We start from the raw sequence: 16,507 nt of genomic DNA, 5'->3' as shown, positions 1-16,507 counted from the left end.
ACCACTCGATGGAGAAGGAACTGACCTTCAACTACAATGGCACTACCAGTAAGGGTGTGTGTCAGGCACTAGTGAAAAAATAGTTTCCGGTTACCAAAAGAAATTCAAAATGGCGGCGATGTTTTACAAACTTTGATTATTAAGTAAGGCACTTGTTGGATCCTGAGTTATAATTTTTTATCATAATTAGAGCAAATTTGCCGTCGGATGTACCGTTTTCAAGCTACAACCAAAAAACCTGAAACTAGCAAAAATGTATGCACACCTCCTGGGATGGCGCAAACTTGGATTGGGTACACGTATTTAGGATCACATTAAGGTAATAAAACCGGCCAAGTGCGAGTCGGACTCGCGCACGGAGGGTTCCGCACCATCAACAATAAATAATAATAAATAATAATTCAGCCTATATACGTCCCACTGCTGGGCACAGGCCTCCTCTCATGCGCGAGAGGGCTTGGGCTGTAGTCCCCACGCTAGCCCAATGCGGATTGGGGACTTCACATACACCTTTGAATTTCTTCGCAGATGTATGCAGGTTTCCTCACGATGTTTTCCTTCACCGAAAAGCTAGTGGTAAATATCAAATGATATCAACAATAAATAGAGCAATAAAATCGTGTTTGTTGTATGGGAGCCCCCCTTATATTTATTTTATTTTATTTTTAGCATTTGTTGTTATAGCGGCAACAGAGATACATCATTTGTGAAAATTTCGACCGTCTAGCTATCGCGCGGTTCATGAGATACAGCCTGGTGACAGACGGACGGACGGACAGCGAAGTCTTAGTAATAGGTTCCCGTTTTTTACCCTTGGAATTAATTCTTTGAAAAAATCTAATTTGTTTGGCCTATTGGCAGTCCTATTAGCCCATTGGGTACCTACCAACTTAAACGAACTAGTTAATTCAAATTACGAGTTAATGAGAGTAACATACCAAATTACATGCACTTTGTTTAATGTGTATGACATTCTACGGATGTGTTTACCTATTGTTACAAGACAATTTGCGAGCGACCTCGAATGTTACTCGTGATGATAAGCGTTATTATGATTGCAATGCATTCTTAAATCAGGGTGATAGTTCAATAAACCAAGGTGAATTACGAGTAAGTTCAACATATTTATTATAAGACATGCTTCATGGAATCATGCAAAATGTTATAATATATTTTTAACCTGAAAGGGTTCTACTTTGTCAATCGGTTCTAGTTTCATACTCGCGATAAATCTCTAAGCACGCCTCGCCTTAAGAAATCTCGCAGAGATAGCTAGAAATCTAGAATAGAACAAAATAAGTCGACAATATTCTTTGAGAATGCAGGTTTTCTAAAACACATGGTGGCATGCTTACTTCCCACATTATCGAAGGTCTAGGGTATATATAAGCCCTTATTTTGCCTCGGGGGTTAAAACGAACTCGTTCGAGCAACTACAAAATAATATATATCTGTATCCAGCTCCGTATTTATAAACATCGATCTAGGCCACGGTAGAAATATCTGACACAGAGATAAAAATATCTCGCCTTGTTCACTTGTTAGTGCTTGGAATACGTTTTTGAAATGCAATAATTAGGTGGATACAGCTACATATATGCACCTACGCTATGTCCATGCATAATACATTCTTGCAAACGAGTGGCCAGTAGGTATACATAGACCCCTCATCAAATAGCTTATAGGTCTTCTAGCTCCATAATGCCTTAATCGATCGCTGATACTACCTGTTAAAAAATAAATAATACCCGTAACAGCCTTAACTACGCTTCTACCTATTTTTATTTTTATTATTTAGATTAGAAGAAAATTTAGGTACTAAAGTGCCCCTAACTAATAGGCAGTATTCCATATTGAAATTTACCTACGATACTTTATAGGGTGCCATGTGATTCTATGTTGTTAGGGTTCCGTACCCAAAGGGTAAAAAACGGGACCCTATAACTAAGACTTCGCTGTCCGTCCGTCCGTCCGTCTGTCACCGGGCTGTATCTCATGAACCGCGATAGCTAGACAGTTGAAATTTTCACAAATGATGTATCTCTGTTGCCGCTATAACAAAAAATACTAAAAATAAAATAAAATAAATATTTAAGGGGGGCTCCCATACAACCAACACGATTTTTTTGCTCTATTTTTTGTTGATGGTGCGGAACCCTTCGTGCGCGAGTCCGACTCGCACTTGGCCGGTTTTATATTGTAACGACCATGTACCATGGTTCGCAATAAACGATTTCTGATTTCTGAATTATCATTTTAACCCAATAGAGGAACGCATCTCCTTTACCTACAGGTTAACTGCCTAGAGTCCGGTCTAATATATCTTTGCACCGACTTGAATAGAACAAAGTGAGGGCCGTGTCATTATAAACGACATATTTTCTAGAAATTTGACATTAATGATGACATTGCTACACTTTGTAATTGCAAATGCCAAGCACAGAGTTAGCTCGGTCCGACTCTAACCAACGCCTTCATTCTGTTTGCTGCAGCTTCGCCGTAGTCGGGTAAAAATAGGTCTAATGGTAGGACTTGGCGGATGGACTGGGTGTATAATTGACCCTTAAAGGATGTAAAAAAAAATCGACGACTGGTCTGGCCTAGATGGGTAGTGACCCTGCCTGTGAAGGCTGTGAAGCCGATGGTCCTGGGTTCGAATCACGGTAAGGGTATTTATTTGTGTGACGAGCACAGATATCTGTTTCTGAGCCATGGTTGTTTTCTATGTATTTAAGTACAATTTGTATATTATATATATATAGTTGTCTGAGTACCCACAACACAAGCCTTTTTGAGATTACCGTGAACCTAAATTTGTGTAAAAATGTCCTATAATATTTATTATTTAAAAAAACAACTTGTTTTATAGCAGGTTAGGTGTTTCTTGGCGCGAATCCAGGAGTGTCTCTTTTATTTATAAATAACACACTTAATACATTCAAAACACATTTATTTTAGATTTACTACCACATTTACTCGCGTTCGGGGTCGATACATATCCCGACAAGTAAAAATAGTTTGTCCCGCCTTGTCCAGCTAAAACACTGAAGTCTGAAAGTAAAAATGTTTTAGGCTTTTTTTAACCTCGAGAACCTAGGGACCAGGGAATGCTCTATGTATTGAGTTTGTATGGCGAGAACCAGGAAATCCCGGTTTCGGTATACAATACATAGAAGACCAGTATTGGACCATTTTGGACCACTCCCTAACTAGGTACCTACCACGAAAGTGACTTAGATTATATCAGTATGATTTGGGTTTCTCGCAATAATATTTGGCTTATGTAGGTTATAAGCAATGCAAAAACATGCAAAAAGTTTCAACATTTCACTCAAGAGCCCATCAACGTGCACACTAGCGCCACTGCTAAATAATCGTGATTATTTCAATTTAACGAAAGATATTTAATAAAAGGGGGCCGCTACGGACTGTATCTTGTAATAAAGTACCTTTTGAATACATCAAACTAGTTTCTATGTTGCTGGATTCGTCAATCAATAAACTCAAAACAAAAAACGGCCGTTTTGATTTTGGACGCATGGATTGACGAATCCAGCAACATAGAAACTAGTTTCTATGTTGTTAAAAGTTTAGTTGTATTCAAAAGGTACTTTAATACAAGATACAGTCCGTAGCGGCCCCCTTTTTTAAATATATTTCGTTAAATTTAAATAATCACGATTATTTAGCAGTGGTGCAAGTTGATGGGCTCGTAAAGTGAGTAAATAAACAAAATTTTAATATTACGTATCACGATTAAGTAAATTAAAGGTAAATTAGCTAATTAGGAAATTCCTATAGACACGAGCTATAGTGAAGTGACACGCTAAGTACCTATTTGATACTTCGAGATCGATATTGAACGCCTGTCTTACTGAAATGTTGTGAAGAGTTTTAAGTTGCAAATTAATGATCTTTGTTAGGATGTTTTGGGTAAATATATAAGTAGGTAGGGTAGTTTGCGCACGAATATCAATGAAATGAAACCCACCCACCAAATTGTTTGCTAACCCCACCTTCCGACGTGGTGTCCTCCACCCTTCACCTTCAGGTGTCCGGCTGCAGCGCATATTATCTTGCTTCGTCACTTACGTCAGCCTCACGTAGGTACAGTCACCATCAGATATATCGGAGCGGCTAAGGCGCTCACAAATATCTGAACACGCCTCTATTGTCAGGGCGTTAGAGTGCGTGTTCAGATATTGTGAACACCTTGGCCGCTCCGACATATCTGATGGCGACTGTACCTACTTCGTGCGCGAAGTGTACTTGTTGTCTTATAATTTCTGTGCATGTGCACATCAAAACGTAGGTTACACTTTTTGAGCAACTGTAAAAAAATACCTATAGTCAGGTTTAGGCATTTATTCTAAGTGTGCGTGGATATTATAGTGTTTCGTGTCGGACTATTGACAATAATTAACATTATGTGTAGTGGATGGTTTGAAAATGTGATGCCTACGCCAAACTTTTTCATACACTTTTCGTCGGGTAGCTGCACAAAACTCTGTTTTGACATTTTGCTGGGACATCAGTTAGCCGCGACCACGACCAGTGAAACCTCTGTCGAAAAGTCGCTAAATAAAGGTAATTGAATAAATTTCGCGTTAGACCCGTCTATAAATGTGAGTTAACTTATTCTAAATAAAATATGGGATTGTGTTAGTTACAATATGCATTTTTATTTATTTATTTTATTCGAGTCTCTAGGGTCGCATGATCGATTTTCAATAATATCAGTAGTATCAGTACTTATCATTAATATACGCGACGTTATAAAGATAATAGGTAAGTATAGTACGAATTAGGCCCTCTTCGACTGTGAATAACAATATTGTAATTTAATATACCTATTTAAATATGGTCTCGAAGATGAATCCAGTAATTAACAGTTTGGCAGTTAAACTCGACGACTGGTCTGGCAGCAGGAATGCATAATTGCATACCTATATCCATAGTGATAGAAGTATAGGTACTTTTAGCTCCATACTGTAATGTATGTACCTATACTTACCTAACGGTACTTGTCATGTTCTCATATCGCGGTGCATTCGGATGCGCCCTCTGCAGGCCGTTTAGTCTCGTAATAAATATCTAAGTGACCGGACGTGTGTGTTTCATTTATTCATATATCTCACATACTGGACGAAGCACTTGGCATGAAAGCTAACGTGGCCCGACTTTTACTTAATAGGTACTTTCAAGTATGCAATTTTAATTTCGTGTAAGTTTCCTGAAATTGTGTAGTCTAAAGCGGGTTTTAACACTACTTTTACTTACCTACCTGTACCTACGCCCCCAAATCCTTACTCTCCAAATATTACAAAAAAATAGGGTTAGGTAATTTTAAAAACTTTATTGCTTTTTTTTACAAATACACATCAAAAAAGAATTTTACAAATGCATAAACATCAGCCGACACACTACTTTTACATCGATAAACAACCTGTAGACTCACGAAAATTTATTACAATAAGTATGTAAGTATTCAATTAAATAATCCAGGGGTTCCCAATCTTTTTTGGTCCACGGCGCCCTTGTAAGTTTAAAATTTCGGTGCCCTAACCACCCAGCCCTAACCTAGATAGGCTAATCGAACAAGATAGGTAACATGGTGAGTAGGATTGCCTCACGGCACCCCTCTTTACTATCTACGATGGCGACGCAGTGTTTGGGAACCTCTGGAATAATCCATTCCAGCACTGTTACGATGCATACCATTTTTATATGGCATTATACTAATCACCACGGTCTAGTTTCAAATAACTAGAGAAGAAAATTCCTGTAGTTACCTGGAAAGTTTAAAAAGTAGGTCGTTCCCTAAAATATATTAGCGGCCATGTGCCGTTTGCCTTAGTTAGTATAAAATTATTTTAGTTATTATTATATTTATTATACAGACAAATAATACTTATTATTTAAACCCTCTCTTTCCCCCAGACGTTGATAGTTGACTGTATTAAGTCGGCCTTAGTAGGCAATATTGGTTAATAACACCTACTATATTTTTATACTATCAATTCGTTTTTTCAGATTTATAATTATTTTAGGCTGCCTTGTTGTAATAGAAAACGTAGTAACCCGAGTTATACAAAATTAAATTAATCGTTATTACTAAAATAAATACTTAAATAACGCTTAAACATTCGGTTGAGTAAGTGGAAAGTCTGATTTGAACAAAATGCTACGACTTTACTTAAGTACATTATAATTATAATTATAATGTCTGCCTTGTAATAAGTAATCAAGTGCAGTTGTTTAATCATTGTTTGCCGTCAGGAGGATTGAAAAACTCCCAGTGGTGGTGATGAATCGTGCGACTATCGCTAAGACCGAACATTATCAATCCAGCAATCAAGACCAAAAATATGACTAGCGCCATTTGCACATCCTTCTTATCTTCAGTACCGCTAATGTACGAGACAAAGGAATTAAATATGCTCCTTATAGTTCTTGAAATAGAGTTGTGACAAACACGCAGAAAATTGGCTCCCGCTTCAGTTATCGTCGGTTCATGTGGTCTTACTGGAGCCGGCATGTGCCTTGGTGACGGGCGTGTCAGGGCTTCGTCAGAGCTCGACTCTGAATGCGGGGCAGCAGGTCTACGCTTCGCGCGCCGAGTCGGTGGCGGAGGCGATTGATGTTGAGCATCGTGAAATTCGGTAAAAGGTCTGTCTCTCAAAGCAGTAGGCCTATGGTAATAAGTGGCTGGAGGCATTGTCATATCTTGAAGATAAGAATACAAGAGTGGAGTTAAATCTGGGGGTGGGGGTCTCTGTGGAGGTGCAGTCGCTTCTTCTTCATTAGAATGTTTTGGAGGTGGTGGTGGTGGCGAAGCTTGAACAGTAGAGGACTGACTGGGATCATGTTCCAGAGTTGACTTAGTTTCTGCAGCCAATGTGTCACCGGCTGATTGATCGGTTTGTGTTTGTTCCTCTCTGCTCATTGGTCTTGGTAATTCATGCGCTGCTTGTGGTACGCATGCACTTGTTGAAATTTCAGCAAATTTCTTAACTATTTCATCAATTACAGATTGTGAAAATTCAATACCACTGACCGAGATGTGGCCTGATTTTGAATCTAACTCGGTTACTTGTAATGTCATACCTTCTATGTCGGATACTAAAATCTTACTAGCTTGTAATTCTGAAACATTAAGTCGCCCCACATCTAAATCTCGCACCTGTAATCTTTGCGTTACTAGGTTATCCAGTTGGACATCTCTACTTGCTTCATTGACCCTTTCAAGAGCTTGATCATCACTAGAAGGAACTGTTTTACGAGAAGTGGGACTACTGTTTGTCACACTTTTTGGCCTTGGAAGCGGAGGTACGTCGGGAATATGGGCTTCATCGATGTCAATGTGTTGTACTGTCAGGGACGCTTCAGTTAACATTTCGTCGCGTTCATTTATCCTTGTTGGACTTGAAACGCGCCTTTCTACCAAAATTACTGTAGGAGACGTGCGGCCTATGTTGGATTTTGATAATTCAGAAATTTTTGGATCCGAAAGTTTGAACGATTTTTCAGACCTCGATGTTGGCCGGGAAATTCTAGGGCTTTCACCTATTTTGCTATGTGATTTACTTCTGTAAGGCTCTTCGTTCACGATATCTCTCAGGGAACTTGACATCGAAAAATCTAGATTCTCTTCCATCCCTAATTCAAAGTCTAAATCATCTGGAAGAGGATCGGTTTGAGTTGATACCTCTATCTCTACGACATCATCCATTTTCATACCCTTATCAGCAGCTGCAATAGATTCTGCTCCAACATTAACATCACATCGATCTTCAAAACAGTTTTTATCACTTTTTCTTCGTTTTGGCCCCCTAGGTGGCCTTGGTGGCGGTGGTAGCGGTCTATCTTTCATTTTATTTACTACTTCACCCGAGATTAAATCTTTGTGAACTTCATCAATTTGTGGTTCATCAATTTCGACATACTGCGTCAAATCGCCGCTCACTGAACGCTTAGAAAAGCTATCCAAAGTCATAAGACTCGTTGAGGATTTTTTCCGTGGTGGACGATCAGGTAAGCTTTTGCTTACTGGTTGAACGGTGTAATATTTTCTCTCCGAACTATGACTTTTGCGACGTCTCTCAGGTGGAGTTTTACTTTGGGATCGCCGAACACCTTTATTTGGCGCATAAGCGCTTTTATCAACGGTAGCGTAGCCTGGACTTTCATGGCGAGCATGCTTATCAGATTCGATGTAATCAGCGGGAAGCGCATGTGTGTCCATAGTTAATGATTCCGCTCCGTGAGATGTCCGATCATCGTCACAGAGAGATGTGCCCCGCGAACTCCGCGAGCGGTTACGTCGCGGCGGTAGCGGGCTGCGGTCAGTTGCTGTGGTCTCAGTTTGAGGAACGACGTATTCATGTTCGGTTCTATACACGATTATCTGAAATGCACAAGAAGTATTTTTATACTCAACAACAACTTTGTGATTTTATTTATATATAGGTATACAATGTATAATTTATGCTTAGAGTCGGACCAATAAAAGTCTGCAGCGGATTTGATAGCCCACGCAGTGCAAGTGTTATTATACGTCATAATTTCATAGAAGTTTGACGTTTTAAATAACACTTGCACTACGTGGGCTATCAAATCCGCTGCAGACTTTTCTTGGTCTGACTCTATCATGTCAAGGTCCAGGTAATTTTAATGTTGTAACAATTTCCTGTCAAAATATTTTTGTGACACAAACTTTTATTGCTGACTGTACTTCTTTCCATGTCACTCTTTCTTTGCATGTCTACCAAGTACCTACTTCTCGAGATTTTTCCAATAAGCCTTAACTCGATTTGTTTGTGTTTTTCTATTGGGGAGTTCCATTGATTACCTTCCGACTGCATCATCAGATGAGCTCCATTTTAGCATATTCTTGCATTATCATATCTTACTCTCACTTAAAACTCATTCGTTTTAAGTAAAAACGTGTCTCATCAGTTAAACTAGAATGAAATGTATGCCAAAAACTTATTATGATTAGTTTAATATTTGTAAAAACCTCGATGGAGCAATTGAAACAATTATTTCGTTGGCAAAGCAAAACATAAATACATACTCTAATAAAACAATACTGGCAAATCAACTCACTTTGCTGCAATTAAAAAGAGCCGGAAAATGTATATAAAATGAGTATTAAAATAAATGACCAATAAAATACAAGAAGGTAAGAAAAAGAATCCCCTTAGCTGTTGGCCCAATAAAATTATATTATGTCAAAAATGCCTTACATCATTTTGGAAAAGAACTGATGCTCTTCAACCCGATTTCTATCTATCAAATAAAGCTAAGAACCACCGCAAGGAAACTCGTTTTCACGTAGAAAACCGCATCGAAATCGGTCCATCAGACAGCTCGATCAGACGATGCTACAGACAGACAGACAGACATTGGCGTCATTTTGCGTCCGGGGGTTAAAAAGGCTTCCGACCCCGATGTTTCAATCACCCTCATTCACTGTTTCTGTTTCCTATCATAATATGAATCATAATTATGACCGTCGACATAGGAAACATTAGCGGAAGTTTTTAGAGTTCCATACCCAAAGGGTTAAATGGGACCCTATTGGCTTATTACTTAGACTCCGCTGTCCGTCTGTCCGTTCGTCTGTCCATCTGTCTGTCACCAGGCTGTAAGTCATGAACCGTGATAGCTAGACAGTTGAAATTTTCACAGATGATGTATTTCTGTTGCCGCTATAACAACAAATACTAAAAACAATTTTAGTTAAAACCCAGGTTATAATTCAAACTTCTTAACAAACAAATTACTTAGATGAAAAACTAGAGTTGAGTTGATTTGACCAACGAGATTTAAATATACGAGCTTTTTTACTCTTCTATAGGTTTGGACCGCTACAAATAATGGAATTTGCATCCAACATTGTTTTGCGGAAATCAAGCCTGCAATGAATTTAAATTTTGAATTTGTACTAATCATAAACCTAATTTTAACCAGCAAAGTCAAACAAATTGACAAAAATAGTTTATCGAACGGATTGATAAGGGGCTGTTCATAAATTACGTCATCTATTTTTGACCCCCCCTCCCTAAAATCATCCAAAAATCATGCTTAGAATGACCCCGTTTCCTCCTACGTCTTGCTACCATCATCCGATGTCCATACCCACCCCCCCTAATTTGAATTGACGTAATTTATGAATAGCCCCTAACGGGTATAAATTAATTATCTAACGGAAATACAACCTACGTTAACCTATCTACGAGTCCCATTGGTAATACTGATATTACCAATGGGGCCTTTTAGGCGATGCAACTACAAAATAAAATAAAGCCGATTAGTAAAACAGTGTGAATTTGTTGTACTCACGTCTTCATTTTGCACAGGGGACTCTTCCCATAAATCGGATGCTGGAATATCTTTAAAATCATTCAGCGATGAATGTCTTAAGTCCCGCTTGCCGAATTTCTTTTTTCGTTGAGGTGGCATAGGCAAAGTTTGAGACTGGACTGGTATATCCTCCGGATATTGTATCACGTCATCATTGGCATATTCGTGAATAGAACGTAACTCATTAGAAGGACCGAAGCTATGTTGAGTGTCCATTTCAATCGGCTGAGTGGCTTGCACATTGTTATTTAAATGAAGTCGTTCCTGATCATCAGATATAGCTAAGTCGATGTCACTGAACTGCATGTCATTTGTCATGTGCTCGTCAATATACTGAACTGTATCGATTTCTTCTTCCTTTTTCTTTCGTTTAGCTCGTGACGGACGTACAGGTGGGAATGTGTAATAGCCGTCATCTCTTTCGTTTAAGTCCTCCGTTGAATAGCGCATATCATCATCTAGCATAAGCTCCGGGTCAGCTTCTGGTTCATTGGCATATATATTTCCATCGTTAACACCGGAATTACTTCCCATCAAAGCTAGCGCGTTTTTTGGGATTTTGAAAGCTTGTCGTATTTCGTCACTCAAGTATTCTCTTACTTGAATATTTTCACGAGATATTCCTCGTGGTCGTACGAAAAATTCGTCGTTGTTTATTTCGTTTATAACATGAGAGTATTCTTCTTTTACCGGTGAATGTGGTTCCGACGATAACCCTGCGTCATTTTCGTTTAAGTGCGATAGTTCTCTTTCATCTTGAATATACTGAGAATCTAATTTGTCAAAGTCGTATGTGGTTTCAAACTGTCGTCTTTCATCAACATCTGCATCAAAACTGTCAGTGGTGCCATATTCTCGTGGTTCACTAGGGCTGTCTGGAATATAAGATGCAACTTGTGTTGGTTGTTTTTTCATTCGAGTAAATGTAAAAGTAGCAGGTGGGGTTTCTTCTCTATCTAAATTAGGAGATGATGAGGTTTTAGGTAATTCCTTTTTATTTTTTCTGTTAAATAATCTAGGATATGTTTTAGCCTCAAATTCAACTGGAGGTGTATTTCTTACATCTGGAATTGAACCAGTAATCGATGCTTCCTGCTTACTTGACTTTCTTCTCCCTAAGCTTGGAAAATTAATTTTTGTTTCAGGCATTTTAAATTTAGAAAAATCAGGAACACTGAATTTTGGTCTTTCCGGTAGAGTAAATTTCTTTTTATCTCCAAAGGATAATTTTTCAGACAAGTTTATCTTTTTGAACTTTGGGCGGTCTGGTAGGCTAAATTTCCTTTTATCGGGCATAGTAAATTTGGGTCTATCAGGTAATGTAAACTTCGGACGCTCAGGCATCTTAAATTTTGGGCGTTCAGGCATATTCATTTTTGGCTTTTCTGGCATTTTTATACTTTGCAATTTTGTTTTTAATTTACTAGCCTGCGATTTTAATTTTCCAGCGCCTACCTTGATACGTTGTTGTATTTTTACGTCAATCCCTTCAGCATTTTGGCGGCTGTCACGTTTTAAAGGTAAATTTTCTAGAGCGGACGAATCTACTTGACTTGTACTAATTTCACATTCAGTTCGTGACATAGTGGATGGTGTATTAACAAAGTATCTCTCTTCGATATCTTTTTGAAGTAATTCAGCGTTTAAAATGCCTTCATTTTCTTTATCATCATGTTGTTCTTCTTCGTCTGAAGGGTGTTGTAAATATTTACGTTCCAAAGATGTAGTACTAGATAATTCATCATCAGTTTTCACCGAGGAAGGCTTCGTTTCAGCATCGGGTGGCATAAAGACATTCTGAGGCGGTTTTTCGATGATTTCATATTCGTGATCACTGTAAATAAAAATAATACACATATTATAACACATAACTCGGTAAAATATAAAAAACAAAATAATTTTAATTCGCATGGTATGAAAACCTACCTACGTTAGAAAATATATTTTTCGCATAGCAGGGGTAATAAACAGTTAAATCGCAAAAATAAATCTTCATCGCAAACCGTTCCAGTTATATTTATATAACGCTGTCTACGCAAGTACGCACACACGTCTCTTGAGTCATAATTAGGCCAACGATCGGCGCTCGTTTTAGCCGCAGCAGTCACCGGGCGAAATTCATTTAAAATCACTTTAAATGTACTAAACGGACAGCAATAGGTATTGTGACTGCAATGCTATGTAAAATCTTACGCCAGTAGACTTACCTTTCATTTGAAATGAAATTACTGGCTCGCGACGTCGGCCTGGTTCCAATAGGATTTACTCGTTCAGGCAGTAAAGAATCACTTTGAAAAAACTGACAAGCACATCGTACGTCAGGTGTATAAACTTGAACACTACCCTCTCTTGTAGGCCTCACGGGTTTTTCTAAAGGAGTCCCTCCCTCTGATGTCCATCTCCGAAGGTTACTCATTACTACTAACTACCGGTAATAATATTGCAGCAGGTCATATTTAGTCATCGACTTTAAGAAATCCAAATAAGTTAAGCCGGCATTCGTAAACCGGCAGTGACTCATTACGCGTTTGTGAAAACCAGGCAGTAAATGAACTAATCACTGGCGTGAAAGCAGCCGCGAGCACGGATCACTGATGACAATTTCAAAGAGCTAAACCAATGTGCAGGAAGACTGTTCGGCCGAATCTATATATAACAAATCGTGAGAAGCCAGCGTGTTCGCTTTGCATGTGTTGAAACAGCTGTTATGTCACAATTACGTATGCAGTAAAGAAAAATTATAAATAGGATACACTGTAAATTGTTATATATAAATATATATAATTACCTGGAGGTTTTAGACCATTCCTTCTCAAAAATTTCAACGCCATTTTTTGTATCCAACTTTATTTGCGGGCTCGGAGTAGGAGAAGCTTCAATAGGCACTGGAGCTTGTTCATGACTCGTTTCTAATATATCATCGTCAAAAATTTCTGTAATGGTGATGTTGGGTGAATCGTTCTTTGGTCTTGTTTCGTCTAACTGATTTTGGAATATTTCATCGACATTGGGCTCGTCTGGATCCATTTCTTCGTCTAAAATTACAGCTTCTTTATTTGAATCTCTTATTTTGTGCAGTTTTTCCATTACATGTTCATCAGATTTTAAGGAAGCTTCATCTTCCATTACTAAACTAGGGTCTTGTGAAGCTAACGACTTTCTTTCTAAAAAGCTCTCATTTTCTTTATTGCTACATTCACGTTCTGTTTCTACATCAGGAGAAAAATGAAGGGATTTGTCTCGATCTTGACTCTTTGATTCTTCTATGTCTTCGTAAATATGTTCTTTCTTTTTTCTTGGAGGAGGGGTATCTACACTCATTGTTTTACTCATTTCGTCTGAATCACCAAGTTTAATTGCGCTAAATTTTTGTCTACGCACTGCTCCCGGGGAAGATTTTAGTAGCCTTATTTCCTGTCCTTCTTTGTGTTTTTTACGCTTAGGCAATGGAGACTTTTCGCCTTCATTCTTCTCAAGTTTGTTCAGAGTTTTGTCAGCTAAATGTTTGATTTTATTTACTAATGGATGACAACATTTTGTTTTTTCTCTGGTTTCTGTGACCCCAATATAAGCATCTGGTACTCGTCGTTTTAGAATTCCTTTTGGGGAAACATTTTTAGGCGTACTTATTGGTGCTTCTAAATGTGAATTTGATGGACTTTCTGACTGTCTACATATGAAAGCAGTCATTGCTTGATTGACGGCATCATCTTCAGAATCTAAAGATACTTCTTTTGAAAAGTTTGGTATGTGCACGCCTTCATCTTCCCCTTCGTCACCGTGTTTACGGCTGCTTCCAGGCGAAGAGTCAAGGTTAAGGATCTTTTGTCCACCTCCATCAACAGGCGAATGGGTTCGAGAACGTGAGAATTCACGTGACATACTTCTACGTGGTGTTGTTTCTCTTATGATATCCTCTGCGGTAATTTCGCCTTCTAATGGTGGCTTCAGAAGATGTGTCCAGGGGTAATGTCCCAATTCACGATCTCTTCGCAAGTCGTCCCATTGGTATTCGTTTATTGGCTCTCGCGAATTTTCCTTTTTCTCTTTATCTGGCGACAATTTAGATTCCATATGTATAATAGTTAATTATCAAAGATAGTCACAAAACACATAAGTGAAGCTTTGCTGGATAAGAACAACTAAGTAGATTGGGGTTTGATCGTGATAGTAACGCAGTTACTTAACAGTTTGTTTGCGGACCCAGCAAAGTTTCCACTTTTCACCGTTAAACTAAGAACACTACATTTCGTTTGAGACTGAGCCTCTGCAAATGAAAACACGTTGAATTTGCGTGGGTTCGTGTGGAAATAGGTGTGAATAAAGTAGCGTGCAGTGTAACAAATTATTTTGGACTTCTGCCGCGGCTTTACCTTGATTCAATCCGAGCACTTTCACTACCGAGCCACCATGCTTGGTGTTTGTTTATTTTTGCGTGGATCCACTAAATGTTGTTTTATGTTTTTTTTTTTATGAAAAGAGATCTGTGACCTGTACAAAATCTCAGTTCAACTGGGCGAAGCGTTGTGGTGCGTGCAAGCGCGCTAAATATAAGATTGAGCATGAATTTATTTTTGGGAAGCATTTCGCGTCATCAGTAAAACTATAGAGCCCAGACACCGTTTTATAGGAACCGAGTGAAGGTTTGTAACTAGAGATGAATAATTTGAACAAGTAAAACTTATTTTAATAATGAAAACGTACCCGTGTAGCAAACCAGCGGCTGTATAAAGTATATCTATTTGATACCGATGCAGGATTGCTACTGTCCCTTGACCGAAGTCCAAATAGTTACGTGTCGACTCGTAGCTCTGTTCACTGCGTGACCATTTCATTATCGAGATGGAATATGTTGTATCTCTAAATTGAATGTTGATTTACGTACAGTCCGTAATATAAATGTCTATACGGTGAAATATTATATTACTTAGTACCTATGAAGTGCCGTGTGCACGCTTATAAGTCTTATAACAAAATATGAGTTATCAGAAACTTGGTATATTACATTTACCTGTGTGACCTTATTCTTATTCTGTTTACGAAGCTAAATGCTTCTTTTGTCCACCTCCATCAACAGGTACAGAAGCAAAGATATGCGGCAATGGGTTCAAAACAGGAAAGGGTACATATTTAATAGGGTATATAATATATAGACATATCGGTCAGACATAAATTTTAAAACACATGTTGTTAGTCATGTGGACATTAGTTAACTAGCTTATGTGCGTATAAGCAAGCAGTATAAGTAATTATTTTAGTACTCCTAACTTTGGGTATGTCGGCAGGAGAGTCATGATCCTAATTGCTGCGTATGACCCATAAAATGTGACTTGCCGATTTGCATAAATAGCGAATTATTATGCAAATCAATAAGTCACATATGGTTCTATTCTAAAGCTGTAATCGAGGTAGATAAGATAGTATTGAATTAGAATGTACCTAACTTTTGTTCTATTGATTAGGTGTAACTGTTTATTTTTATAAACAGTAGCGGCAAATAATCTATCATATTTATTCAGATACATTTGCATAATTTTATTGGTAATTTTTAAAAACGGCTTTAGCGATTTCGATGAAATTTACAATACACATATATAGGAAAGTATGAAAACGAAAACTCGATCAACCTAGAGTACCTACATTTTTAAAATGATGAGTTTTCGCGGTTGGCCGGTGGGTAAGTATTCAATAAAATTGTAAAGTAATAATCGATTTAATTTTCGAACCAGAGGCTAACGAGGGCGAAACATCGATCCGTCTAGGTTTTATTGTTGGTAAGGTTCGCGTTTGAAGTGTTTTCAAATAAGAAATTCAGTATCATGCCAACCATTAAATACAATCTCAATAGTGCGAATCAATATAGTGTATTTACATTAACAATATCTGGGAGACCGAGCTTCGCTCGGAAAACATATAAAATCTCAAAAATTAGCGTTTTCCCAGAGATAAGACCTAGCTAGATCGATTTTTCGCTCCCGAAAACCCCTATATACCAAATTTCATCGAAATCGTTAGAGCCGTTTCCGAGATAGCCGAAATATATATATATATATATATATAAATAAAGAAATAAATAAATATACAAGAATTGCTCGTTAAAGGTATTAGATTACTGCAATATTACTGAAGCAAAATTACT

At 38.1% G+C, this 16,507-nt stretch overlaps 2 protein-coding genes across 2 annotated transcripts in view; both read right to left on the bottom strand.

The window, feature by feature from the left end:
• Positions 1–16,507, bottom strand: part of LOC134660813 (protein SCAI) — an 89,700-nt gene that overhangs the window by 60,479 nt on the left and 12,714 nt on the right. The gene's annotated exons all lie outside the window — the stretch shown is intronic.
• LOC134661875 (titin-like) lies at positions 6,067–14,608 on the bottom strand. The gene is made up of 3 exons (XM_063518100.1): positions 13,157–14,608; positions 10,348–12,202; positions 6,067–8,407 (listed from the first exon to the last, which is right to left on the bottom strand). Exons 1-3 carry the CDS (start codon positions 14,440–14,442, stop codon positions 6,263–6,265), a joined length of 5,286 nt encoding a protein of 1,761 aa, XP_063374170.1. The 5' UTR covers positions 14,443–14,608; the 3' UTR covers positions 6,067–6,262.

This window comes from Cydia amplana, chromosome Z (genome assembly GCF_948474715.1).
Source record: "Cydia amplana chromosome Z, ilCydAmpl1.1, whole genome shotgun sequence".
Classification (NCBI taxonomy): domain Eukaryota; kingdom Metazoa; phylum Arthropoda; class Insecta; order Lepidoptera; family Tortricidae; genus Cydia; species Cydia amplana.
This window is presented reverse-complemented; position numbering and strand designations above follow the sequence as displayed.

Excerpts from the sequence above, each read along its gene's own strand:
- LOC134661875 (XM_063518100.1), bottom strand. The coding sequence starts at position 14,442 with ATGGAATCTAAATTGTCGCCAGATAAAGAGAAAAAGGAAAATTCGCGA. Across the intron at positions 12,203-13,156 it reads GAATGGTCTAAAACCTCCAG|TGATCACGAATATGAAATCA; the intron begins GTAATTATATAT and ends TTTTATTTACAG. Across the intron at positions 8,408-10,347 it reads CCCCTGTGCAAAATGAAGAC|ATAATCGTGTATAGAACCGA; the intron begins GTGAGTACAACA and ends TGTGCATTTCAG.